General features: G+C 45.1%; 1 protein-coding gene and 1 non-coding gene across 2 annotated transcripts; one reads left to right on the top strand and one right to left on the bottom strand.

The window, feature by feature from the left end:
* Nucleotides 1-422: 422 nt before the first annotated feature.
* Nucleotides 423-494, bottom strand: TRNAE-UUC (transfer RNA glutamic acid (anticodon UUC)). The gene has a single exon. It is a non-coding gene; the product is annotated as a tRNA-Glu (tRNA).
* Nucleotides 495-12,452: 11,958 nt separating this feature from the next.
* Nucleotides 12,453-26,443, top strand: LOC146355806 (uncharacterized). Its single transcript, XM_084831112.1, has 3 exons — nt 12,453-12,916; nt 15,363-15,470; nt 22,602-26,443. The coding sequence occupies exons 2-3, from the start codon at nt 15,437-15,439 to the stop codon at nt 23,249-23,251; spliced, it is 684 nt and encodes a 227-aa protein (XP_084687238.1). The 5' UTR covers nt 12,453-12,916; nt 15,363-15,436; the 3' UTR covers nt 23,252-26,443.
* Nucleotides 26,444-26,552: the final 109 nt, after the last annotated feature.

Here is a 26,552-nt window from a genome sequence, read left to right as displayed (position 1 = left end):
TGCATTTCAAGACTCTCTTAGGTTGGCATGGGCCAATTGGCAACACAACACTCGCTGCCCATCTGTTCCTTCACAAGATGGCCCTCATGTCCGACTGAAGGCCACCACGTCTTCCAGCTGAACATCAGGAAAAACTTCCTGACTGTTAGAGCAATATGACAATGGAACCAACTGCCAAGGGAGATGGTGGGCTCTCCCACACTGGAGGCATTCAAGATGAATCATCTGTCAGGGATGCTTTGACGTGGATTCCCGCACTGAGCAGGGGGTTGGACTCGATGGTCTTACAGGCCCCTTCCAACCCTACTGTTCTACAATTCTATGATAAGTCCTGACTGTAAGGCTTCTTAGCAAATAGTTCCACACTGCCCATAGAAGAGAAGCCACAGCCAGAAAACTCTTCCTTCCATCTTGCAAAACAATTCCCTGACCGGGAATCGAACCCAGGCCGTGGCGGTGAAAGCGCCGAATCCTTACCACTAGACCACCAGGGACAAGCGAGGTCATATTTCATGTCTCTGCTCTTTCGCTTGATGAGCACCACATCCAGCAGCAGGGGGGAAATAATTAGTTGAAACATCTGCTTCTCCTATGCATGCCATAAACTGTCCTATGCATATTCTTAATATCCAGAAGCTCACCAATGCCTGTGTAGCTATCAGCTGACAGCCTCTTCAGAGCTGTGTAAGGGACTTGGACTCAGAGAGCTCACCTCTCAAAACCTTAGAGAAATCCTTGATACCCAGGACTGCTAAGAAATGCTGTTTCCTTTTAAAATGAACTATTGTTTTAGCCTACATGGTTGCATTTGATGTCATGTTTTACTGAGATTATTTTCTGGAGCCAGATGAGGAGTTTTTTTATTTTTCCAAACATTTTACTGCTTTATGTATTTATTTCATTTCATTTCTATACTGCCCAATAGCTGAAGCTCTCTGGGTGGTTCACAGAAATTAAAACCACAAACTGCAGCATAAAACAATATAAAATATAAAAGCTTAAAAACCACAATGTAGCAGTACATTTAGCTCTGTTGCTTTAAATCTTACTGTATTTTAAATTGCTGTATTGCTGCTAGGTTTTATTCTGGTTTTTTACTTCACTTTATACTATACTTTTATACTTAAAATTTGTATCATATATTTTATGGTTTGAAATGTTGTGAACCACCCAGAGAGCCTCAGCTATTGGTTGGTATAGAAATGTAACAAACAAACAAACAACAATAAATAATAAAAATGGGGAAAGATCTAAAGGTTTTTCCCTTACTAATTCTTACAAAACCAAAATTGAACCCCACATGTGCAGTTGCATGGTGGGTATGAAGTTACCCATGCCACATAAGATGCCAACCCACGCTGCAGCACGGGGTAATTATGTAAACAACAGGCACAAAATGTGGCATGGACGGGGGTGGGGGGAGAAGCCACAATGGCTTCTTTTCCCCCTGTGATTGTCCAAACACCCCCTTTGACTGAAGTGTTTAAATAAGTATAGATTGTTAGGCTGCAGCCAAGAGCTTCCTAAGTACAGAACTATAACTTGGTAACTCTCACCACAGGTGAAAACCATGACACTGTACAGTTCAACAATCAATCTGTAGGCATGGAAATAGACACAGGAGTTTAGACAGGAAAAGTCCCAGAATGCTGGGAGTTGTAGGACTCTTTCTGGTCTAAACCAGCGTAGGATTGCGCCCGAAGAGACTTGACAACAATGTGCACCAGTCCTGAGGCCATTAGCTAAGACGAGTGAAATTAAAGACTGGGGAAAACTTCCCTGTCATAGGATCCATGAGTATCACTCTTATGTATAAAGGACAACAGAAAACCTTAAAAGCCTCAACTGTAAAAGGGGAAAGACAAAACATTGGTTGAACATGGCTGAAAGAACCCAGATCAGACTGGGCTCAAATATGTCAATTAGATGCACAGAGGGCAAGGCTTGCAAGAAATTTTGCAGGCCTACCCTGCAGAAAATTGTAAAGGAACTGGGGGGATTGGAACTAAAAGCCACCCTCCCGCCCTGCACAATTTTCTGAATGAGAACACCCATAGTACCCGTGGCTAGGCGTGATGGAGCCCTCCACATCTGTGGGACTCCAAAGTCATGATCAATCAAGTCTGTAATGATGCAACCCTATGCATGTTTAGACTTTTTTCTGTCTAAACACTTACAGGATTGTGCCCAAGTTAGACAACTACCCCGTTCCACAGGCTGATGACTTGCTAGCAGGGCGGGGAGAAGGTCGACATTTTAGCAAGTTCGACCTCTCCCAGGCTTACCAACAGGACCTTTTAAAGTTGGGATCAGTGGTTGCTGAGTGGTCAGGTGACATCGGGGTGACATATTGGTGCAGCTGCCTGAAAGGAGGAAGCCCACAAAGCCTGGCTTTTCTGCCACGATGTCTCTGTCCATCCCCCTGTCCCCCCCCCCCGCTTCACTGACAACAAGACCGAAATATCTGACAATGCATCCTTGAGGATGGTATGCAGGAAACACCATGAGAAAGGCCCTGGAGCCATAAAACATGGATGTGTGAAGGGTCCAATAAAGCACAGATACTCTTTCAGTTGGGCACCCCCCCCCCCCCACACACAGCACCTGGAAATTCCCTTCAGTTAAATAAGCATGACAAAATGAGAGCTTCTCTCTGAAGTACCCTTGTCTGGTTCTGAAACAGTACAGAACTAATTAGGACGATGCTTAGCAAAGGAACAAGCAGAACAGAGTCAAGAAAAGATTTAAAAATGCTTTATGTTAAAATATACTTAACTTTGCATCTGACTTCTTTTAATTTGCTGTTTTCTGGGTCTTCACAACGAGGTAGAGATGTAGAACTCCACCACAGAGGGGGAAGAGATGGGTGATTCGATTTTAAAATATCTCTTGTCATCTTTGAAAGTTAGCATTTATCCTCCTATGCTTTTTGTTGTTGTTGTTGTTCAGTCGTTCAGTCGTGTCCGACTCTTCGTGACCCCATGGACCATAGCACGCCAGGCCTTCCTGTCCTGCGCTCTCTCCCGGAGCATGCTCAAGTTCATATTCATTGCATCGGTGATGCTATCTAGCCATCTCATCCTCTGCCGTCCCCTTCTCCTTTTGCCTTCAGTCTTTCCCAGCATCAGGGTCTTTTCCAGGGAGTTTTCTCTTCGCATTAGGTGGCCAAAATATTGGAGCTTCAGCTTCATTATCTGTCCTTCCAATGAGCACTCAGGGTTGATTTCCTTTAGGATGGACTGATTTGACCTCCTTGCAGTCCAGGGCACTCGTAAGAGTCTTCTCCAGCACCACAGTTCGAAAGCATCAATTCTTCGGCGCTCAGCCTTCCTTATAGTCCAGCTCTCACAGCCATACATTACTACTGGGAAAACCATAGCTTTGATTAGACGGACCTTTGTCGGCAAGGTGATGTCTCTACTTCTTACTATGCTGTCTAGGTTTGCCATAGCTTTCCTCCCAAGGAGCAAGCGTCTTTTAATTTCATGGCTACAGTCACCGTCTGCGGTGATCTTGGAGCCCAAGAAAGTAAAATCTGTCACTGCTTCCATTTCTTCCCCTTCTATATGCCAGGAAGTGATAGGGCCAGATGCCATGATCTTTGTTTTTTTAATGTTGAGTTTCAAACCAGCTTTTGCACTCTCCTCTTTCACCCTCAACAAGAGGCTCTTGAGATCCTCTTCGCTTTCTGCCATTAGGGTGGTATCGTCTGCATATCGGAGGTTGTTGATAATTCTCCCGGCAATCTTAATTCCGACCTCTGATTCATCCAACCCGGCATTTCTCATGATGTACTCTGCATATAAGTTAAATAAGCAGGGTGACAATATGCAGCCTTGTCGTACTCCTTTCCCAATTTTGAACCAATCGGTTGTTCCATGTCTGGTTCTTACTGTTGCTTCTTGACCCTCGTACAGGTTTCTCAGGAGACAGGTAAGGTGGTCTGGTACTCCCATCACTTTAAGAATTTGCCACAGTTTGTTGTGATCCACACAATCAAAGGCTTTAGCGTAGTCAATGAAGCAGAAATAGAGGTTTTTCTGGAATTCTCTTGCTTTCTCCATGATCCAGCGAATGTTGGCGATTTGATCTCTAGTTCCTCTGCCTCTTCGAAACCCAGCTTGTACTTCCGGTAGTTCTCGGTTCGCATACTGCTGAAGCCTAGCTTGTAGGATTTTGAGCATCACCTTGCTGGCATGTGAAATGAGCGCAATTGTGCGGTAGTTTGAACACTCTTTGGCGTTGCCCTTCTTTGGAATTGGAATGTAAACTGACCTTTTCCAGTCTTGTGGCCACTGTTGAGTGTTCCAGATTTGTTGGCATATTGAATGCAGCACTTTAACAGCATCATCTTTTAGGATTTTAAATAGCTCGGCTGGAATACTGTCATCTCCGCTAGCTTTGTTGTTACTAATGCTTCCTAAGGCCCACTTGACTTCACTCTCGAGGATGTCTGGCTCAAGTTCAGTGACCGCACTATCATGGCTATCAGGGACATTCAGATCTTTCCTGTATAGTTCTTCTGTGTATTCTTGCCACCTCTTCTTAATCTCATCTGCTTCTGTTAGGTCCCTGCCTTCTTTGTCCTTTATCATGCCCGTCTTTGCACAAAACGTTCCCTTGAGATCTCCAATTTTCTGGAAGAGATCTCTAGTCTTTCCCATTCTGTTGTTTTCCTCGATTTCTTTGCATTGTTCATTTAAGAAGGCCTTCTTGTCTCTCCTTGCTATTCTCTGGAACTCTGCATTCAGTTGGATATATCTTCCCCTTTCTCCCTTGCTTTTCGCTTCCCTTCTTTCTTCAGCTACTTGTAAAGCCTCATCAGACAGCCACTTGGCTTTCTTGCATTTCTTTTTCTTTGGGATGGATTTCGTTGCTGCCTCCTGAACAATGTTACGGACCTCCGTCCATAGCTCCTCAGGCACTCTGTCTATCAGGTCTAATCCCTTAAATCTATTCCTCACCTCCACTGTATATTCATAAGGGATATGATTTAGGTCATACCTGAATGGTTTAGTGGTTTTCCCTACGTTCTTCAATTTAAGCTGAAATTTTGCAACAAGAAGCTCATGATCTGAGCCACAGTCAGCTCCAGGTCTTGTTTTTACTGACTGTATAGAGCTTCTCCATCTTTGACTGCAAAGGACATAATCAATCCGATTTCGATATTGACCATCTGGTGATGTCCATGTGTAGAGTCGCCTCTTGTGCTGTTGGAAAAGAGTGTTTGCTATGATCAGCGTGTTCTCCTGGCAAAACTATTAGCCTTTGTCCTGCTTCATTTTGTGCACCAAGGCCATGCCTGCCTGTTATCCCGGTGATTTCTTGACTTCCTACTTTGGCATTCCAATCCCCTATGATGAAGAGGACATCTTTTTTTGGTGTTAGTTCTAGAAGGTGTTGTAGGTCTTCATAGAACCGATCAACCTCAGCTTCTTTGGCATCAGTGGTTGGGGTATAGACTTGAATTACTGTGATGTGGAATGGCTTGCCTTGGATTCGTACTGAGATCATTCTATAGTTTTTAAGATTGTACCCCAGTACTGCTTTTCCCACCCTTTTGTTGACTATGAGTGCTACTCCATTTCTTCTAAGGGATTCTTGCCCACAGTAGTAGATATGATGGTCACCTGAATTAAATTCGCCCATGCCTGTCCATTTTAGTTCGCTGATTCCCAAGATGTTGATGTTCAATCTTGCCATCTCATGTTTAACCACCTCTAGCTTACCTTGATTCATTGATCTGACATTCCAGGTTCCTAAACAATATTGTTCTTTACAGCATCGGATTTTCTTTTCACCACCAGACACATCCACAGCTGAGTGTCCTTTCGGCTTTGGTCCAGCCGCTTCACTCTTTCTGGCGCTACTTGGAAATACCCTCTGCTCTTCCCCAGTAGTATATTGGACACCTTCCGACCTGAGGGTCTCATCTTCTGGCGTCATATCTTTTAGCCTTGTGATACGTTCCATGGAGTTTTCTTGGCAAGGATACTGGAGTGGGTTGCCATTTCCTTCTCCAGGGGACCACATTTTGTCAGAACTCTCTGCCATGACCTGTCCGTCTTGGGTGGCCCTGCACGGCATAACTTATGGCTTCACTGAGTTACGCAAGCCCCTTCGCCACAACAAGGCAGTGATCCATGAAGGGGAGGAATTTGCCTAACCACCTTTTAAAGCCATCCAAATTGGTGGCCATCACTTCCATAGCAAATTCCCTCAGTTTCTGAGCAGAAGAGCAACCCCCTGTCTGTCTCCCCTTCTTTTCCAGGGAAAGAGCTTAACATCTTATCACTTCACAAATCAGCAGGTATGGAGACAAAAATTTTTGCATTACCTTCTATTTTCCTTCTAAGTAGTCCCTACTCCAATTATTCTCTTTTCCTCCCTTTTTCCTAATGTTCCACTCTGTTCTAAGCTCCAAAACCCCATGGCTTTTGCTCTTTATGCCTCTCCATCCAATTTCTTCCCAAACCCCTACATTTGCTCTAACCCCCCCTCCAAAACTCTCTCACAATCCCCCCAAACAGTCTATTTATCCCCCATTCAAATTATTCCAGGCTAAAACTTCTCCCCCTGCCCCCCGCTCTTCCCCCCTCTCCAGATTCAGCTACACACACACATCGCTGGGTGTTAAAACTGCTCTTTGAGGTTCCGTGCTTCCTTCACCCCTCTGTTGAACACACACACACACAGACACGTGATTTTCTATGCATCCCAGTGCACCTAGCTTCACTATTGACTTTAAATGCTTGTCATCTTTAGCCTTCTCAGTGTTAATGTATGGTTCTAATTCTCTGGATGTTTGTCTAGTTCTAATTCCCTGGATGTTTGTCTAGTTCTAATTCTCCTGATGTGTGATTTTAATTCATTTTAATTCTTCTTTAATAAAACAAAGACTTGTTTTGAAGGACCTCGTTGTGGTCTCTGAATCTCTCAGCTCTTGGGGGGTATCAGATTTTCCTAAGTGCCCAGAGTTCAACACCAAATGATCATAGAATGATAGATTCGTAGGGTTGGAAGGGGCCTACAAGACCATCAAGTCCATCCCCCTGCTCAGTGCAGGAAGCCTGATTCCCAGGCAGTGTCCCATCCAAGTACTAACCAGGGCTGACCCTGCTTAGCTTGCTTGATCAGGATCCCTCCTGTATGTGTTTAGTTCGCATGTATGAAATATGCACATCCATGTAAATTAAAGCATACCTAGTAACAAACAATAGCAGCTGGTAACAATGGTGTTGAGAAGGGAGACTCATTGAGGGGTGGGGTCCATTGAGGGTATTTTTCTCAAAGGCGCTTCAATACCTGGGCCAGCACTGACCAAAGAATCATTTTAATTTTAATTTCAGGTTTTGACGCTAAAGGCTTTTCATGTTCAATTAAAAGTTGGAAGACAGATTTATGGTGAATTATAAGGTTTGTTTCTTCACTTGGTACCAGGGAGGAAGTTTGGGATGCAAATATGGATGACTCTTGGTTTATGACAAAGACGTTTGGAGAAGAGTCCACAATTCAGAAGGAAGAAAGAACATTCGTAGGTCGTGGCCAGGTCCTGCCAAGTTCAGGGCCGGTGTCAAGGGTAGGCATGGTTGGGCACCTGCCAAGGGCCCACAGCCCAGCAGCGGCCCACTGACAAGAGCCCGCTGGACTTGCTCCTGCTCTTCATTACTGTAGCCTCCTTGTTCACCTGCCTCTCGCTCTGACCCAGACAACCATGGTGGCGTGAAGGAATGAAGAACAATAGATGGCACCGCCTTCTTGCTCTCTGGGTCTCTGCCTGTCAAGCAAGAAAATGAGGAGAAAGACGATGAGGAGCAATAGCCGCTGATGATAATGGCAGTGAGAAGGTGGACCCACTCGGGGGGGGGGGCAGTAACGGTATCTTGCTCAAGAGCCCTCAGAAGTCTCAAGCCAGCACTAGTGGCATTACAGTTTTGGAACATGACATTCCCAGAAATGGCAAATATTACACATCAGGCTATATATCTTACATCAGCATTGGCTCTATTAACAATATATGGGAAGAACAAAAGATTAAAATAGAGCAGGGGAAAGAAACTGTTCTTCAAATATCAAGGGAATTTATCTCTGAGGCTGTGAAACAATACCGAATGTATTATTACTTGGGGTGATACTTCAATAGGCAAAGAGAAGACAGTCCATGAAAACCAGGATTCTAGAAGAACTACAATATTTATTTTGGCCTATTTTTCTCTGTCTTATGGTCTGAGTCACACTTCTATTTATGGCTGTTTCTGGCAGTTTTATTGCTCTGTTGGTGGCATGGGGAAGACGCGGTCCTCCAAATGTTGGACTACAACTCCCATCATCCCCAACCATGCTGGCTGGGTCTGATGGGAGTTAGAGTCCAGCCACATCTGGAAGCTGGCAAAATGAGTCTTCCCTTGTGGGGAGATGGGTGGTTTGATTTTAAGATACCTCTTACTTTGTCATTTTAGTACTCACTCCCGTATGCGAATAGGTGTTTTTGTTTTTGTTTTTGTTTTACTGTTTGCTCTTTGGTATATTTTGTTACATTTTGTTACACCAGAGGATGGTTTTTCATTTATTTTAATCTCTGTTTTCTTTTTTAAATGGTCATTTTCCCATGCTCTCCAGTTGATTAGATCTGGAACGTGAAGGGGACTGAGTTGTTCTGCCCCATTTGTCATCGTGTTGTTTTGTTATGTTGCCCCCCAGATTTTCTATTTGTAATTGCTTTAGGGCGCTGGGACTTGTAGGGCGTTTTTCTGCCTGCACGTGCAATAGACTGCATCCATAGTTCACCCTCTATGTATCTCTTAGCGAATGATCAGAACTTGATACTGTGCACTGATAAGTTGCCCCTAGGAAGCATCTCTATCAGGGTTGCACCAGCTCCCCCTCAGTTTGGAAGAAAGCTCCCTCGGCCCTGTTCTCTGCCGCTGCTCTGGACCTGCAGGCCTGGCCTGACTTTGTCTTTTCACCTCCTCCAGCCCTTTCAGCTCATCAGTCTCATCCATTCCTCATCCTTCTGTTACTAAGCAGTCCTCCTGGATTTATTACTTGTTTACTGTTTATGTTCTGTTGGATGTGAGTTTAATTGCCTAGACACAGAGCTTGTGTTGAGGACAAGAACAGGAGGGTCAGGGGAAAGGTCTGAAGCATGACATTTGCTGCTTCTCTTCCTGGCCTGGGGGTATAAAATTTATGGCTTTTGTTAGTTCCCTGAGAAGAAAGTTTACCAGGCCTAACAGCATGAATGGACCTAAAACTCATCAGTCAAGATTGTTATTGTTGTTCAGTCATTAAGTCGTGTCTGACTCTTCGTGACCCCATGGACCATAGCATGCCAGGCCTTCCTGTCCTCCGCTCTCTCCCAGAGTGTGCTCAAGTTCATATTCATTGCATCGGTGATATTATCTCGCCGTCTCATCCTCTGCTGTCTCCTTCTCCTTTTGCCTTCAATCTTTCCCAGCATCAGGGTCTTTTCCAGTGAGTTTTCTCTTCGCATTAGGTAGGTGACCAAAATATTTGAGCTTCAGCTTCAGTATCTGTCCTTCCAATGAGCACTCAGGGTTGATTTCCTTTAGGATTGACTGATTTGACCTCCTTGCAGTCCAGGGGACTCGTAAGAGTCTTCTCCAGCACCACAGTTTCAAAGCATCAATTCTTCGGTGCTCAGCCTTCCTTATAGCCCAGCTCTCACAGCCATACGTTACTACTGGGAAAACCATAGCTTTGATTAGACGGACCTTTGTCGGCAAGGTGATGTCTCTGCTTCTTACTATGCTGTCTAGGTTTCCCATAGATTTCCTCCAAGGAACAAGCGTCTTTTAATTTCATGGCTACAGTCACCGTCTGCGGTGATCTTGGAGCCCAAGAAAGTAAAATCTGTCACTGCTTCCATTTCTTCCCCTTCTGCATGCCAGGAAGTGATGGGGCCAGATGCCATGATCTTCGTTTTTTTAATGTTGAGTTTCAAACCAGCTTTTGCACTCTCCTCTTTCACCCTCAACAAGAGGCTCTTTAGATCCTCTTCGCTTTCTGCCATTAGGGTGGTATCGTCTGCGTATCTGAGGTTGTTGATAATTCTCCCAGCAATCTTAATTCTGACCTGTGATTCATCCAACCCGGCGTTTCTTATGATGTACTCTGCATATAAGTTAAATAAGCAGGGCGACAATATGCAGCCTTGTTGTACTCCTTTCCCAATTTTGAACCAATCGGTTGTTCCATGTCTGGTTCTTACTGTTGCTTCTTGACCCTCGTACAGGTTTCTCAGGAGACAGGTAAGGTGGTCTGGTACTCCCATCTCTTTCAGAATTTGCCACAGTTTGTTGTGATCCACACAATCAAAGGCTTTAGTGTAATCAATGAAGCAGAAATAGACGTTTTTCTGGAATTCTCTTGCTTTCGCCCTGATCCAGCGAATGTTGGTGATTTAATCTCTAGTTCCTCTGCCTCTTCGAAACCCAGCTTCGACTTCCGGTAGTTCTCGGTTCACATACTGCTGAAGCCTAGCTTGTAGGATTTTGAGCATCACCTTGCTGGCATGTGAAATGAGCGCAATTGTACGGTAGTTTGAACACTCTTTGGCATTGCCCTTCTTTGGAATTGGAATGTAAACTGACCTTTTCCAGTCTTGTGGCCACTGTTGAGTGTTCCAAATTTGTTGGCATATTGAATGCAGCACTTTAACAGCATCATCTTTTAGGATTTTAAATAGCTCAGCTGGAAGACTGTCATCTCCACCAGCTTTGTTGTTAGTAATGCTTCCTAAGGCCCACTTGACTTCACTCTCTATGATGCCCGGCTCAAGTTCAGTGACTGCACTATCATGGCTATCAGGGACATTAATATCTTTCCTGTATAGTTCTTCTGTGTATTCTTTCCACCTCTTCTTAATCTCATCTGCTTCTGTTAGGTCCCTGTCTTCTTTGTCCTTTATCATGCCCATCTTTGCACAAAACGTTCCCTTGAGATCTCCAATTTTTTTGAAGAGTTCTCTAGTCTTTCCCATTCTGTTGTTTTCTTCAATTTCTTTGCATTGTTCATTTAAGAAGGCCTTCTTGTCTCTCCTTGCTATTCTCTGGAACTCTGCATTCAGTTGGATATATCTTCCCCTTTCTCCCTTGCTTTTCGCTTCCCTTCTTTCCTCAGCTACTTGTAAAGACTCCTCAGACAGCCGCTTTGCTTTCTTGCATTTCTTTTTCTTTGGGATGGATTGAGTTGCTGCCTCCTGAACAATGTTATGGATCTCTGCCCATAGTTCCTCAGGCACTCTACCAGGTCTAATCCCTAAAATCTATTCGTCACTTCCACTGTATATTCATAAGGGATATGATTTAGGTCATACCTGAATGGTTTAGTGGTTTCCCCTATGTTCTTCAATTTAAGCTGAAATTTTGCAAGAAGCAGCTCATGATCTGAGCCACAGTCAGCTCCAGGTCTTGTTTTTACTGACTGTATAGAGCTTCTCCATCTTTGGCTGCAAAGGACATAATCAGATTTCGATATTGACCATCTGGTGATGTCCATGTGTAGAGTCGCCTCTTGTGCTGTTGGAAAAGCGTGTTTGCTATGATCAGCGTGTTCTCTTGGCAAAACTCTATTAGCCTTTGTCCTGCTTCATTTTGTACACCAAGGCCATGCCTGCCTGTTATCCCGGTGATTTCTTGACTTCCTACTTTGGCATTCCAATCCCCTATGATGAAGAGGACATCTTTTTTTGGTGTTCTAGAAGGTGTTGTAGGGCTTCATAGAACCGATCAACCTCAGCTTCTTCGGCCTCAGTGGTTGGGGCATAGACTTGAATTACTGTGATGTGGAATGGTTTGCCTTGGATTCGTACTGAGATCATTCTATCGTTTTGAGATTGCACCCCAGTACTGCTTTTCCCACCCTTTTGTTGACTATGAGTGCTACTCCATTTCTTCTAAGGGATTCTTGCCCACAGTAGTAGATATGATGGTCACCTGAATTAAATTCGCCCATGCTTGTCCATTTTAGTTCGCTGATTCCCAAGATGTCGATGTTCAATCTTGCCATCTCATGTTTGACCACCTCCAGCTTACCTTGATTCATTGACCTTACATTCCAGGTTCCTAAACAATATTGTTCTTTACAGCATCGGACTTTCTTTTCACCTCCAGACACATCCACAGCTGAGTGTCCTTTCGGCTTTGGTCCAGCCACTTCACTCTTTCTGGCGCTACTTGTAAATTCCTTCTGCTCTTCCCCAGTAGTATATTGGACATCTTCCGACCTGAGGGGCTCATCTTCCGGCATCATATCTTTTAGCCTTGTGATATGTCCCATGAGGTTTTCTTGGCAAGAATACTGGAGTGGGTTGCCATTTCCTTCTCCAGGGGACCACATTTTGTCAGAACTCTCTGCCATGACCTGTCCGTCTTGGGTGGCCCTGCACAGCATAGCTTATGGCTTCACTGAGTTAGGCAAGCCCCTTCGCCACAACAAGGCAGTGATCCATGAATGGACCTAAAACTCATCAATCAAGATAGAGGTCAGTAACAACCAACGAGAAGACCGAGAAACCGTGGGGTGTTTCCAAAAACCAAGGGGTTTTATATCTTCAAGGAGGTACAAAGACGGCTTGCCTCTCTTGGACAGTTTTGGCTTCATGCGTAGCTGATTTTTCCCAAGGAGGGATAGTATTTTTCCCCCTCTTCCCTTGTTGGCCTTTTGAAATCTCACTCTCTTTTCCTCCCTCCTGAAAAGCCTCCTGAGGGCATCCCTATTTTTCTTTTTTCACAGGGAGATCAAAGGGAGCATTTTGGCCTTCTGTATTTTTCATTTGGCCTCAGTGCTGCTAAGCTATTTTTTTTATTCTTCCCCAATCTCTGTGGATTATTTTCTTCCTTCTTTTTTGGAATTTTTCCAGCTTGACCCAGCAGATCTCTCCACAACAAATTTGGTAGATATGCCTTTCCGTAATACTTTGCAGATCAGATCGTTATTACAATTCCGTTAATAATACATTGGAGGAAGGGGAGCTTCACTGTTTAAACGATAATAAGGTCTTCATTGTTCTTACGGATTGTTTTGCTCCTGAAAAAAAAGGAAAGGTTCCTCCTGTGCAAGCACAGAGTCATTGCTGACTCCTAGAGGGACGCCGCTTTCACTGGCGTTTTCATATTAATATCGTTACTGATATTTTTCCATTTATCATTTCTGTACTGATTGTTCCACATAGTTTAACCAATGGTAGGCGAATATATTTTAGATACCTTTAACTTTTTGCCTGAATTATTTTATGTATTAGTAAACTTTATAGTTTTAGCACATCTTCTTTACTCTTCCCCTTTAGTAATTTTTCTAGATATACTGTTTTAGTCTATATCATGTATCCCTGTACAGCAACCTCCCTCAAAATGGTAACCCCCATTGTGTGGGCTGCAACTTTCATCACCCCCAGCCAGCATGTGCATGCTGGCAGGGAATGATAGGAGTTGGCGTCCAACACATCTGGAGGGCGCCAGGTTGCGGGAGGCTCCTGTACCATGTATTAATATGCTTTTGCTCCTTTTGTTCTTAAGCTAGCGTGGCTGTAGGGGGTGTTGGGATACCCATCTAGCGTTTAGGATCAAAATGTATTGACAGCAGTTCTCTTATCTTCCATTTATCAACTATTACCAGTGATTTCTGTTCATTACACATTCTGATTTGGATTGCACTTATTTTTGCATGCCCCCTATACTGCCTCCCACTGACTTCTTCCTTTTTGGAGGCGACAAGGGCTTTATAGCACAGTAGTTGTTCAAAGGGTTGCAGCCAGGAGAGAAATGAGTTGTCCCCTGCAGATGTTTTGGACTTCAACCCCCATGAGCCCCAGCCAGCATGGCCAACAGGCAGGAATTCTGGGAGTTATGGTCTAAAACATCTGGAGGGCACCAGGCTGGGCTGATGCAATTTAGGGTAAAGGAGTCCTAGGCAAAAGCCAACAGACTCTTCCAGAATACTCACATTTCATCCCCCCCACCCTCCCCCATTCTATCTTCTCCCGCAAAAGACACTCTGCATTCTTGGGACACTGAGCATGCTCAGTCCTTAATGAGCTGTTCTAGATTCCCCCCCCCCCTTTATGTGTTTGGAGTTGTTTTGTTTTGTTTTTACATCTGGGACTGTTTAAGGGAAAAAAGGAGACATGATAAAGGTGTACAAAATTATGCATGGTGAAGAATGTGGATAGCCCCCTTCTCATGGTACATTGCTCTGCTAGATGGGGGATCTACGCTTAGAAATGAGTAAATATGGGCCCAGTGTTGCCAATATTTCAGGCAGGGGGTTGGATCCAGGATCTGCCTTCCACAAGAGGAAAGGCTCCGTTCGTGGCAGCTCCCTTCACCTGTTTTGGGGTATCCCCCTCCCGCACACACCACAGCTCACCCCATTCAGCAGGAGCTCCTGACTCTGTGTAGCATTTTCAGGGTGCTGGAGGGGCTGCCGTGAGAAGGAGGGAGCGGGGAAGTCCATTTCCACCAGCACGGTTGATCCAGCTTAAATCTGGGTCCAACTCATCAGGGGAGATGAGAGGTGGTAAACTGAGAGATCATGGTTTGCAGCAGCCCTGTGATGAGGTCTTCTGATGACAGCCTTACTCCACGTGCTTTCAGACACTAAGAGGTGATAGAGAATGTGTTGCATCAACAGCCATTTGTCTGTCCTTGTCCGTAGTTTGAGCAGTTCCTTTTTCCTGCTCCCTCCCCTTCTATTTCCTCCTTCCTTCTACTCCCTTTGCCTCTGCAACAAGCAGCATATGTCCTCTCCCTGACGGAAGCAAGTAACCATAACTCATGCCTTTGCTTCCTTACACTCATGCACCCAGCTTTAGGGGTGCTTGTAGTTAAACAGCGTTACAGAGCCTTCTCTGATGATGTGTATAAAACACTAATAAAGTGCGCAATCCCATGTATGTTTTGACAGAACAAAGTCCTACAGCTCCCAGCATGCCCAAGACAGCATGGCTCCCTGCGGTGTGCTGGGAGTTGTAGGACTTTTTTCTGTCTAAACTTGCATAGGATTGCATCCTAAGTTTATTTGAACTTCTAGACTGGCTTGAGCCTGCGTTTATTGTCTGCAATACTAACTGTTGTGTTACCACACTTTCTCTGTATAAGGCAACCTTGCTGTCTTATACAGACTTTCTCACACCAGACTTTCCAACACAACGTTATCTAGCTTTCTTTCAGGCAGTAATTCAAACTCATGGGATTCTTCTGAGGCAGACCGGGAATAATTTTTCACTGGGCCTCATAAAGGCGTTGTTTGACCATTGTTTTGATTTCTCTAAGGGACCAACACGGCTAGCTATATTTTTTCTGATGAGAAATACATTAATTTCCCCCTCTTTCATGTTCCAGCGCCCTTTCAGGATGTGGCCGTTCATTTCACCAGGGAGGAGCGGGCTCTGCTGGATCTGGGCCTCAGGGAAGTCATGTTGGAGAATCATGGGGATATGGCCTCTCTGGGTAAGGATCCTGTTTCCCTGGATTGAGAGTTACAGAGAATCCCTCTTACTGTTCTTACTAATCCGTAAAGATGTCAACAAGACACAAGCTGTTAGGTGTTCTGAACCTGAATAGGGCAAACGTCTCAGAAGAAGGAGAGCTTGAGCCCCTCTCCCTTGTCGTGTTTGTTGTCGTCAGCTTGTGGAGGGCGACAATCTGAAGAGCAGAGCCTCCTGCACCTGTTCAGGCCCTCCAGGCAAGCCAGACTGGATTTTTCTGCATCCTGTCTCACATGGAGAGCCTCCACGGATACAGGAGCCTCTCCTTCTCAGATTGTCACCCTCCACGAGCTGAGGGTGATGAATGCAACGAGGAAGAGAGGCTCGAGCTCCCCTTCTCTTCATGTGTTTGCCCTATTCAGGCTCAGAAGGTCTGAATGGGGTTACGGCGCTGCCTGCTTCAAAGGCCTGTCTGAATAATTAACGAAAAGTCTGCCTGGTGGCAGAAGAAGACAAAAGAAGGTATTAAGCTGGGCTCTCTAGAGAGGGAATTCCACAGCTAAAACCACTCACATGTATCATCAATGATCTACAACCCTTCCTGAAAAATGTCCCTTCCTTCTCACGGGCCTTGAATGGTAGGCCTGTACATGCTTCTAGACAGTCCACCCAGCCTAAAACAACTACTCACTAGCAACAAGGGGCCTTGCAACAGAGATAGAGATACAGACACAGGCAACAGACCCTGTGGCAGATACAGATAGCAACTCTGTCCGCATAAGTACTCTGGCAACCCTATTACAAAGGCCTATTAATGCCACCCACGACATTAGAGGCTCATTCACTTGATCATTTTCTAAGGGGATATATGCTGTCTTCTGTCATCAGTGCCCTTCTGCATTCTAGATGAAGACACAAGTCTGACATAGCAAATGGCAGTATTTGGAACCCAGTGTGAGAACACTCCAGCCTCCAGGGACCCTCTGTCCCTGACCTCAAAGTAGCCATTGTGGAGCAAAGGAAATTTGGGGAGATTAGAATGAGAGACTGCTGAGTTAGAATGCATCAATGGATTTTAAATCTATCGCCAGAGGCTTGAATCAGGATAAAGGATTTTTTATCACACTACATGTCTTAATTGGCTTACCAAGTGCTAGGGTGTTTCTGTTATTGGCAACAGCTGCATTGTAAATGGCCACTGTTAAGAATGTGATTGTCGCCATCAGTGCTTTTTGCATTGAGTTTCCTTCTGACTTCCCTGTTTGCGATCCCCCCTCCCTCCCCCGTCCCCCCTCCCTCCCCCGCCCGCACGTACTGTATAAAAACCTGAAACTTTCCATCATAGTCGATGCATCTGATGAAGTGGGCTGTAATCCAGAAACACTTCTACTAGACTAAATTTGTTAGTCTTTAAGGGTCGAAGGTGCCACATGACTTTTCATTGTTTTTGCTGCAACAGACTTAATACGGCTACCCCGTGGGTGTTGATAGAATCATAGAATCATAGAATAGTAGGGTTGGAAGGGGCCTACAAGGCCATCGAGTCCAACCCCCTGCTCAATGCAGGAATCCAAGTCAGAGCATCCCTGACAAATGGCTGTCCAGCCTCGTCTTAAAGGCCTCCAGTGTGGGAGAGCCCACCACCTCCCCAGGTAATTGGTTCCATTGCCGTATTGCTCTGACACTCAGGAGGTTTTTCCTGATGTTCAGCCGGAATCTGGCTTCCTGTAACTTGAGCCCATTATTCCGTGTCCTGCACTCTGGGATGATCAAGAAGAGATCCTGGCCTTCTTCTCTGTGACAACCTTTCAAGTACTTGAAGAGTGCTATCATATCTCCCCTCAGTCTTCTCTTCTCAAGGCTAAACATGCCCAGTTCTTTCAGTCTCTCTTCATAGGGCTTTGTTTCCAGTCCCCTGATCATCTTTGTTGCCCTTCTCTGGACCCTCTCCAGTTTGTCTGCATCTTTCTGAAAGTGTGGTGCCCAGAACTGGACACAGTACTCCAGATGAGGCCTAACCAGTGCTGAGTAGAGGGGAACTAGTACTTCCCGGGATTTGGAAGCGATGCTTCTATGAATGCAGCCCAAAATAGCATTTGCCTTTTTTGCAGCCACATCACATTGTTGGCTCATATTCAGCTTGTGATCGACAACAATTCCAAGATCCTTCTCGCTTGTAGTGTGGTTGAGCCACGTATCCCCCATCTTGTAACTGTGCATTTGGTTTCTTTTTCCTAGGTGCAGAACTTGGCATTTGTCCCTATTAAATGCCATTCTGTTGTTTTCTGCCCAGCACTCCAGTCTATCCAGATCACTTTGAATTTTGTTTCTGTCTTCCAAAGTATTAGCTATCCCTCCCAATTTTGTGTCATCTGCAAATTTGATCAGCATTCCCTGCACCTCCTCCTCCAAGTCATTAATAAAAATGTTGAAGAGCACTGGGCCCAGGACTGAGCCCTGCGGTACCCCACTCGTTACCTCTCCCCAGCTTGAGAAGGTCCCATTGATAAGCACTCTTTGAGTCCGATTCTGTAGCCAACTGTGGATCCACATGATCGTTGTTTCATCTAGCCCACTTCGAGCAAGTTTGCTCATCAGGATATCATGGGGCACTTTGTCGAAAGCTTTGCTGAAGTCAAGGTATATGATGTCTACAGCATTCCCACGGTCTACAAGGGAGGTTACTTGATCAAAAAATGAGATCAGATTTGTCTGGCAGGACTTGTTTTTGACAAATCCATGTTGGCTTCGAGTAATCACGGCATTGTTGTCAAGGTGCTTCCAGATGGATTGCTTTATGATCTACTCCAGAATTTTTCCAGGGATTGATGTCAGACTGACTGGTCTGTAGTTCCCAGATTCCTCCTTTTTACCCTTTTTGAAGATAGGGACAACGTTAGCCCTCCTCCAGTCATCTGGCACTTCCCCGGTCCTCCATGATTTCTCAAAGAGAATAGACAGCGGTTCTGAGAGTTCTTCTGCCAGTTCCTTTATTACTCTAGGATGCAGTTCATCTGGCCCTGGAGATTTGAACTCATTCAAAGTAATGAGGTGTTCCTTGACCATATGCCTGTCGATCTCAAGCTGCAATCCTGCCCCTTCAGCCTGTACTTCGCCTTTGCCAGGGGGGTCATAGACCCTCTTTTGGGAGAAGACTGAGCCAAAGTAGGAATTGAGCACCTCTGCCTTTTCTTTGTCATCTGTTATCATTTTGCCATCCTTATTTAATAGCTAAACAACCATTTCTTTCCTCTGCCTTTTACTATGCACGTAGCTGAAGAAAGCCTTTTTGTTGTTTTTAGCATCCCTCGCTAACCTCACCTCGTTCTCCGCTTTAGCCTTCCTGACGCCATCCCTGCAATTCTGTGCTACCTGCCTGTACTCTTCCTTTGTTACTTGGCCTTCTTTCCACTTCCTATATGTGTCCTTTTTTGTTTTCAGGTCATCCCTAAGCTTTTTGTGAAGCCACATTGGCTTCTTCTGTTGTCTTCCACCTTTTCTTCTTGTTGGAATTGTTTGTGATTGTGCCTTGAGAATTTCCTTTTTTAAAAGTTCCCACCCATCTTGGACTCCTTTTCTCGCTAGCATTGTTTGCCATGGGACCTTACTGATCATTGTTCTGAGTTTATTAAAATCAGCTTTCCTAAAATCCAGGGTACGCGTTTGAGTACACTCGGCTTTTGCTTCCCTTAGAACCAAGAACTCAAGTACAACATGGTCGCTTTCCCCCAGAGTTCCTGTAACTGCTACTTTATCCACTAAGTCATCTCTGTTGGTTAGGATCAAGTCAAGGATAGCCGATCCTCTAGTTCCTTCCTCTACTTTCTGTAGGAGGAAGTTATCCGCCACACAAGTTAGGAATTTCCTGGAGGGGCCATGTTTTGCAGAATTTGTCTCCCAACAAATATCGGGGAAATTGAAGTCCCCCGTTACTACTACATCATGCTTCCTTAAAACATTGGCTATTTGCTTTTCAAAAGTTTCATCCTTGGCTTCTCCTTGATTGGGTGGCCGGTAGTAGACTCCGACCACCAGGTTCCTTTTATTCTTTGCTCCATTTATTTCAACCCAGATGCTCTCGATGGGGCTACCAAGCTCCTCCTCCTGTATTTCTGTGCAGAGATATGTATTTTTCACATACAGTGCAACCCCGCCTCCCTTTCTGTTCCTCCTGTTCTTTTTGAACAAGTTATATCCTTCAACTGCTGTATTCCAGTCATGAGAGTCATCCCACCAAGTCTCAGTTATACCTATCAAGTCATAATTTCCCTCCTGTATTAAGAGTTGAAGTTCGTTCTGTTTGTTTCCCATACTCTGGGCATTAGTATATAGACATCGAAGACCATGTGCTTCATAGTCTGGCTTTCTTCCTACATGTGTCTGAAGACTATTATTGGGCGCTATCAGCGCTGTTCTCTCCATTGCCGTGCATGCGCCTACGTCCATTGTTACCCCCAACATTACATCTCCCTTCCCCGTAGGATTCAGTTTAAAGCCCTCCTGATGAAGTTCTTCATGCTGTGGCCAAACACATTCTTCCCAGCCTTTGTGAGGTGCAACCCATCCCTAGCCAACAGCCCATCTTCCAGGAAGTATAGCCCGTGGTCCCAGAATCCAAATCTCTCTCGTCGGCACCACCTTCATAGCCAGTCATTCACCCGGAGTATTTTTCGTTCCCTTTCTATCCCTCTTCTAACTACTGGAAGGATGGATGAGAAAACTATCTGGGCCCCAAAATTCTTGAGTTTCCTTCCCAAAGCTTCAAAGTCTGACGTGATCTCTTCGTAGCTCTGCTTGGCGGTATCATTTGTTCCCACATGGATGAGAAGAAAGGGATACCTGTCAGTGGGCTTTATGAGTGCAGGCAACCTTTCAGTCACGTCTCTAATCTGTCCTCCCGGGAGACAACATACCTGGCGAGTCCACGGGTCTTCGTGACATACTTGGGTCTCGATCCCACGCAGCAAGGAGTCTCCCACTACTACCACTCTTCTCTTCTTCTTCTTGTAGGCCTGGGTTTCATCACCTCTGTTTGACTGACCTTTAGCCTCTTGCTCACTCTCATGCAGGTTCCCCTGTGATTCTTCCTCTGCAGGCTGTCCTCCAGTCTCATCTGCAAGTACCTGGAATCGGTTCCACAGCTCCACCGCTTCCACTGGTGCAGAGTGGCGTCTAGTTCTTCTTCTCCTAACTGTCACCGTTTTCCAAGGAGTATCCTCTACTCCATTTTTCTTCTCCTCAGCATTTCCCACTTCTGCCTCATCTTGCTGTTGCTCTTCAAGCTTCTGGTCTGCCCTTTGCTGCTGTAGTTCCCCCATTCTGTCCAAGAACTCTTCGTGTTCTCTTATTCCCCGGAGGGTTGACAGTCGCCGCTCCAGTCCACTTACTTTTTCCTCCAGCAGCGTGATCAACTTGCACTTGTTGCAGGTGTAGGCCATGTTGTTCTCAGGCAAGAAAACAAACATGGCACACACCTTGCAGGTCACCACCACTGGAGAGTCTTGTCCTTCCATAGCCCCTTTTCCCTTTTTGTGTCTAGCTTTGTGATTGTTCTAGACTAGCCTGTGCCTGCTCCTCTACTCAGTAGAGGTTAAAAGCAGAGTCCCACTGGTGTGGAAGTGTGTGTTACAAGACAAATAAATGGGAAAAAGTTAGTTAAAAAAAAAAAATGTTAGGGGCCTCCCCCTTGACCTCCCCTGCCGAACTCCCCTGGCCAACTCCTGTTTGCTCCCCCTGCTCGCTCGCTCTGTTCGCTCGCTCTCTGGGAGCTTGCCTGCTTCTGTAGTCCCTGGACCAGCTGGAGCAGCTTGCTCTGCTCTGCTCTGCTCAGCTGGGAGGCGGGAAACAGACTGAAGCTTCCCGCCCAGTCAGCTGCTGGGAGTACTCAGGCCACACCCCTCCAATTCAGTTGGAGCTCTCAGAAGCACCTGGTGAGCTCACAGCCAGTCAGAAGGATAAAGGGCAGCCCCCTGGGCTTCCTGCAACCCACTTACCTCTTAGCCTCTGTCTCCTTTGTCTCCTTTGTCTCTTCAACCACTGCAACTCCCCTGGCCAACTCCTGTTTGCTCCCCCTGTTCGCTCGCTATAACTATAGACTATAACTATAGTCTATAGGATAGACTATAGGATAGACTATAGTCTATAGGATAGACTATAACTCTATCCTACGATTAACTTCAGACATCAACTCCATTAACAGTTCTTGTCAGTTGCTTCCTTGTGGTTACTTAAGGTTAGCAGGAGACTGTCTGTAAAAAGGCTGATTGCAAACCCTCTGTCATTTCTTTCAGTGCCTTTAACAATAGGATTCTTCCTTATCCTATTGACTGGTGCAGAGAGGGGCAACCTGGTGCCCTCCAAATGTTTTGGACTGCAACTTCCAACTCCCATCAGCCCCAGCCAGCATGGCTAATAGTCAGGGATTGTAGGAGTTGTAGTCCAAAGAATCTGGAGGGCACGGGGTTGCCTACTCCTGGGCTGGAACCTCTGTTACAATTGCAGACAGCAAGGGTGCCAGGGGCGCCTGTCTTGTGCCTCTTCCTATGCAACATAGTGCTGAATCTAAACCATTTCTCCTTCCTATAGCTTCTGATGAAGAATTGGTTCATTATGAGCATGAACCCCTTAAACCCCGTAGTTGCCCTCCTCAGAACCTCCCTTGGAGGAGGCATTTGGAGGATGCCTCAGATGTTGATCATACGGTGCAGGGAGGTTTCTACCGGGAGAGGCACTCATTCCGGTATTGCTTGAAAGCCCTGAAGAAGGCACTGAAACTGTGTGTGTGTGTGTGTGTGTGTGTGTGTGTGTGTGGTGTATGGACATTCACCAGGGTTAAATGAACTTTGGAACCGTGTCTTGGAAACAGCAATTCCAGAAGTAACCTCAGAATCAATGTGGATCATGCAGCCATTAAGACCCACATCAATTAATGACTCTCCTGGCTAAACACTTTTCTCTCCCTGTTTTGCAGTTAAGATCAAAACAATCGGTAGCGTCTAATTGGTGTCCGGGTCAGTCTGTGCACCAAGACTTTGAAGGCATGTCCAGTCAGAGCTGGCTTTTGCATATTCTCACGTTCTCCGCAGCAGTTGATTCCGTTCACTCCTTGACCTGAAAGTCAGTTGCGCTCACATCTGGATTCTCTTTCTTTCAGTAGGGGATGTGCGGGAGACAGCCAACAAAAAGGAAGCACTTCAAGTCCTGGAGGAAAGTGCTAAGTGTCAGGATGTGGAAGGGGATGGTGAGAATCAAGAAGCAATGAAAGAGCAAGAGGGAAAGCGAAGAAGTAAGGAGTGGAATAAATCCATTGCTTGTCTGGATGATGGCTTCCCTGAAATACCAGCCCATCAAAAACCTCACCAAAGGGAGAGCAGGAAAGAGTGCCCTGAATGTGGGAAGAGCTTGGCTCATAAATCAGCCCTTGATAGCCATTGGAGAACACACACAGGGGAGAAACCATTTGAATGTCTGGAGTGTGGAAGGCACTTCCGTGACAATGGGCACCTTACTTGCCATCAAAGAATTCACACAGGGGAGAAACCATTTGAATGTTTGGAGTGTGAAAAAGCTTCCGTCAGAGTGGACAACTTATTTCCCACCAGAGAATCCACACAGGAAAAATCATTTGAATGCCTGGAATGTGGAAAGTCCTTTAGAAGCAGAGCAAGCCTTACCTGCCACCAGAGAACTCACACAGGGAGAAACCGTTTGAATGCCTGGAGTGTGGAAGAAGCTTCAGTCAGAGCACAAGCCTTATTTACCACCAAAGAACTCACACAGGGGAGAAACCATTTAAATGTCTGAATTGTGGAAAGAGCTTCAGTCAGAGCGGAGACCTTCGTTTACATAAGAGAAGTCACACAGGGGAGAAACCATTTGAATGCCTGGAGTGTGGAAAGAGCTTCCATAAGAGTGGAGGCCTTACTTCACATTACAGAATTCACACAAGGGAGAAAGCTTTTAAATATCTGGAGTGTGGGAAGACCTTCTATCACAGTCATTACCTTAACTCCCATCAAAGAATTCACACAGGAGAGAAGCCATTTAAATGCCAGGAGTGTGGGAAAAACTTCTTACTTCACATCATAGAATCCACAGAGGAGAGAAACTATTTCAATGTGTAGAGTGTGGGAAGGGCTTCAGAAGTAGGATTCAGCTTACTTTACATCAAAGAAGCCATGCTGGGCAAAAATAAATGCTGGAATGTAGAAAAGGCTTCTGTTGAAAAAATAGACTTATTTCACTTCAAAGAATCCAATTTGGGAAGAATAGATAGAAATACTTCCAACATGGCAAAAGCTGTTCTCATAAAATAGGCCTTAGCAGACATCAGAGCATGCACACCAGGGGGAGCCCAGAAATACTCAGGTTGTAGAAAGAGCTTTTGCAATAAATCAACTTCAAAATACAGATGAGTGTATGCAGGGAAAAAACAAGGAAAACACAATGAGTATAGAAAGAACCTTGTGCTTTATTCCAACCAATCAGTTCAGTTTTATTGTATATAACTCTAGGTCATCACAAGATAACAAAGACAAAATATCCAATGTATTATAAATGATTAAAATGGACAAATTAAACATAAATAAGAGGAAATTACTAATAATTCAGAGCTAACAAACTTAGAGTGCAATCTTATGTGTTGTGCTCTTGATAGACTGAGGTCTCTGAAGTGGGAGGACTCTGCCTATCTTATGCCCTGCTGGCAAGAGCCAGGCAGGGAGGGCCGAGGTGGTCTTGCCTCCTTTTTTCTGTTCAAATTGCAAAAACAGCTAAAGCCCATCTAGCTGACGTACTTTTCTCTGGGCATGCAGGGGACTGGAAAGGCCATAAAATTATGCATATCCTGGCCTCTCCCCTCCCTGCCCACCAGCATGCCTCCTGTCATATTCTGACTCCCCTTGTCAGACTCTCCACAGCTCCTTATATTCGTTCCAGTCAGAAGCCTCCAGCCAATCAGCTTCTGGGTGTCCAACATTCCATCACCCAGGGGCATCATTAGATTAGGGCCCACCTGGGCATGGGCTCCAGATCTTTTTGAGCTGTGCCCTGGATCTTTTGAGCTGTTCTAATTGCCATTTTTTAACATTTTCCCATTGACTCGCATTGGAAAACAGAAATACCCGTAACTTCTTTAGTTTGTATGATACATACATGAAATTTGGAGAACTGGTAGCCCCTATGGAGCTTATTGAACCTGCCCAATTTCAGGCAGTTAGGTCCAGTGGCTAGTCATAGGTAAAATTTGCTATTTTCAAGAAAATCTGTCAAAGCAAAGAGCTATAATTTTTTCGTTCTTCCACATAAGTGCATGGAATTTGGAGACCTGGAAGGCCCTATGGAGATGACTGAGGCTGACAAAGTTCAGACAGTTAGGTCCAGTGGCTTTTGTGCTAGCCATGCATAAATTTTCCTTTTCTCAAAGACTAAAACAAAATGTAAAAAACTGTCAAGCCGTACAGGAGATTAGCAATCCTAATCAGAAGATGTTTAAGGTGACCATTAGGAGGTCACTATCCCTAAACGGTGGTGTAGGGTTTTTTTGAGGTGCAAAAACTCCTCCCTCTCCCCCTACTTTTCTGCTCTTCCATGCCCACTGTTGGGAGCTTGCTTGCAATAAAATTTTGAAGAGGGAGAAGAAAGGGAAGAAAGAGCTCCATGTGAAATACTGGTATTTCACACTGCATCTAATTTTACTACCCCAAATTGGAAGCTTTGACTTCTGCAGAAGTTTAGTAGCTTCAGTACAGCAAATGATCCAGTCAGCTTCCACAAATTTATTTCTCCCCCTCCACTTTAATTTCTCCGAAATAGCTGTAGGACTCATTCCAAAAGGAGGGTTAGGACTATGTGGTGTTATGATTGAAGAACTGCTGAGGCTTTTAAATAGGTTCTACAGTTTTAAAAAAGCTAGAAAAAGTCCTCAGCCACCTCACGTCATAAAGTTAATTTAAGTACATGTAATCCTTACAAACCCTCCACAGCCTCCCAAATTCCTCTGAAGTACCACCTCTCTGAAAGGAGCCACTTGGCTCTTTTTTCTCTACCCCTCCGCCCCCCGCCCCAATGCATTTCCAATCACCATTCTTCTTTTCTCCTTCCTCCCCCTATCCTTTTCTTCCTTTCTCTTCTTTATTCCACCCAGAGCATATCTTGGGGAATTCTTAAAGAGAATTCTCTTTGGTGGGCAAGAGAAGCTCTGAACTATATTTGACTTTATGCAAACAGACAAGAGGGTTGTTTTTTCTCCTTCTCCTCACTCAGGTCTTGGAGAAGGGTGGGTTCACATGGTTGCAGAGAAACAAATGTGGGGCTGTTTTGTTTGTCAGTTGCCATTACCCAGCAATAGGAAGGGCTGCAGCTCAGTGGCAGAGCACCTGCTTGGCACGCAGACGATCCCAAGTTCAATCCCCAGCAGCTCCAGGTAGGGCAAGCAAAGAATCCTGCCTGAAACCCTGGAGGGCCGCTGCTGCCAGTCAGTGTCAACAATTCTGGGCTAGATGGACTCAGGGTCTGGCTCAGTACAAGGCAGCTCCTACGTTCCTATGAACAGAAAGCTTTAATAAAAATAGGAATTTAGGCTTTGTTTTTTGAGTGGAGGGGAGATAAATACTGCTCATTTATATAATCCTACGTATGCCTACTCAGAAGCCCCATTATGTTTAATAATGCTTCGCCTCAAGTGAAGTGTGCATGCAGCACAAGTTACTTTTGCAGGGAGGTTTGCACCTTGATGTTCCGCATGTTTACTCAGAAATAAGTCCTGAGTTGTGAACATGGTACTGCAGGCTTAATACAGTGCCTACCCAATTCTGTCTAATGAATTCAGCCATGCAGCATCAGACCAAGGTCCACCTAGTCCAGCATTCTGTTCACACAGTGGCCAACCAGATGCTCACAGGAAACCCACAAGCAGGACATGAGTGCAATAGCACCTTCCCATCCATATTCTCCTGCTGCTAATATTGGTGAAATGTAAATAAATTCTAGTATTTCTAAATTTGCATGCATGTATATCCTTCATGCAGGTTTCTTGCCTGGGGGGACACGTCTAATGCATTTTCATACAAACTTACCCAAAAACTATTGGGGAAAGGTGAAGGGA

Source organism: Heloderma suspectum, chromosome 2 (genome assembly GCF_057233095.1).
Source record: "Heloderma suspectum isolate Gila_16-S chromosome 2, 16-S_ref, whole genome shotgun sequence".
NCBI classification, from domain to species: domain Eukaryota; kingdom Metazoa; phylum Chordata; class Lepidosauria; order Squamata; family Helodermatidae; genus Heloderma; species Heloderma suspectum.
The sequence above is the reverse complement of the archived record's forward strand: the minus strand, read 5'-3'. Positions and strand labels throughout refer to the sequence as shown.

Coding starts and splice junctions, on each gene's coding strand:
- LOC146355806 (XM_084831112.1), top strand. CDS start 15,437: ATGTTGGAGAATCATGGGGATATGGCCTCTCTGG. Junction 15,471..22,601: donor TGGGGATATGGCCTCTCTGG/GTAAGGATCCTG, acceptor TCTTTCTTTCAG/TAGGGGATGTGCGGGAGACA.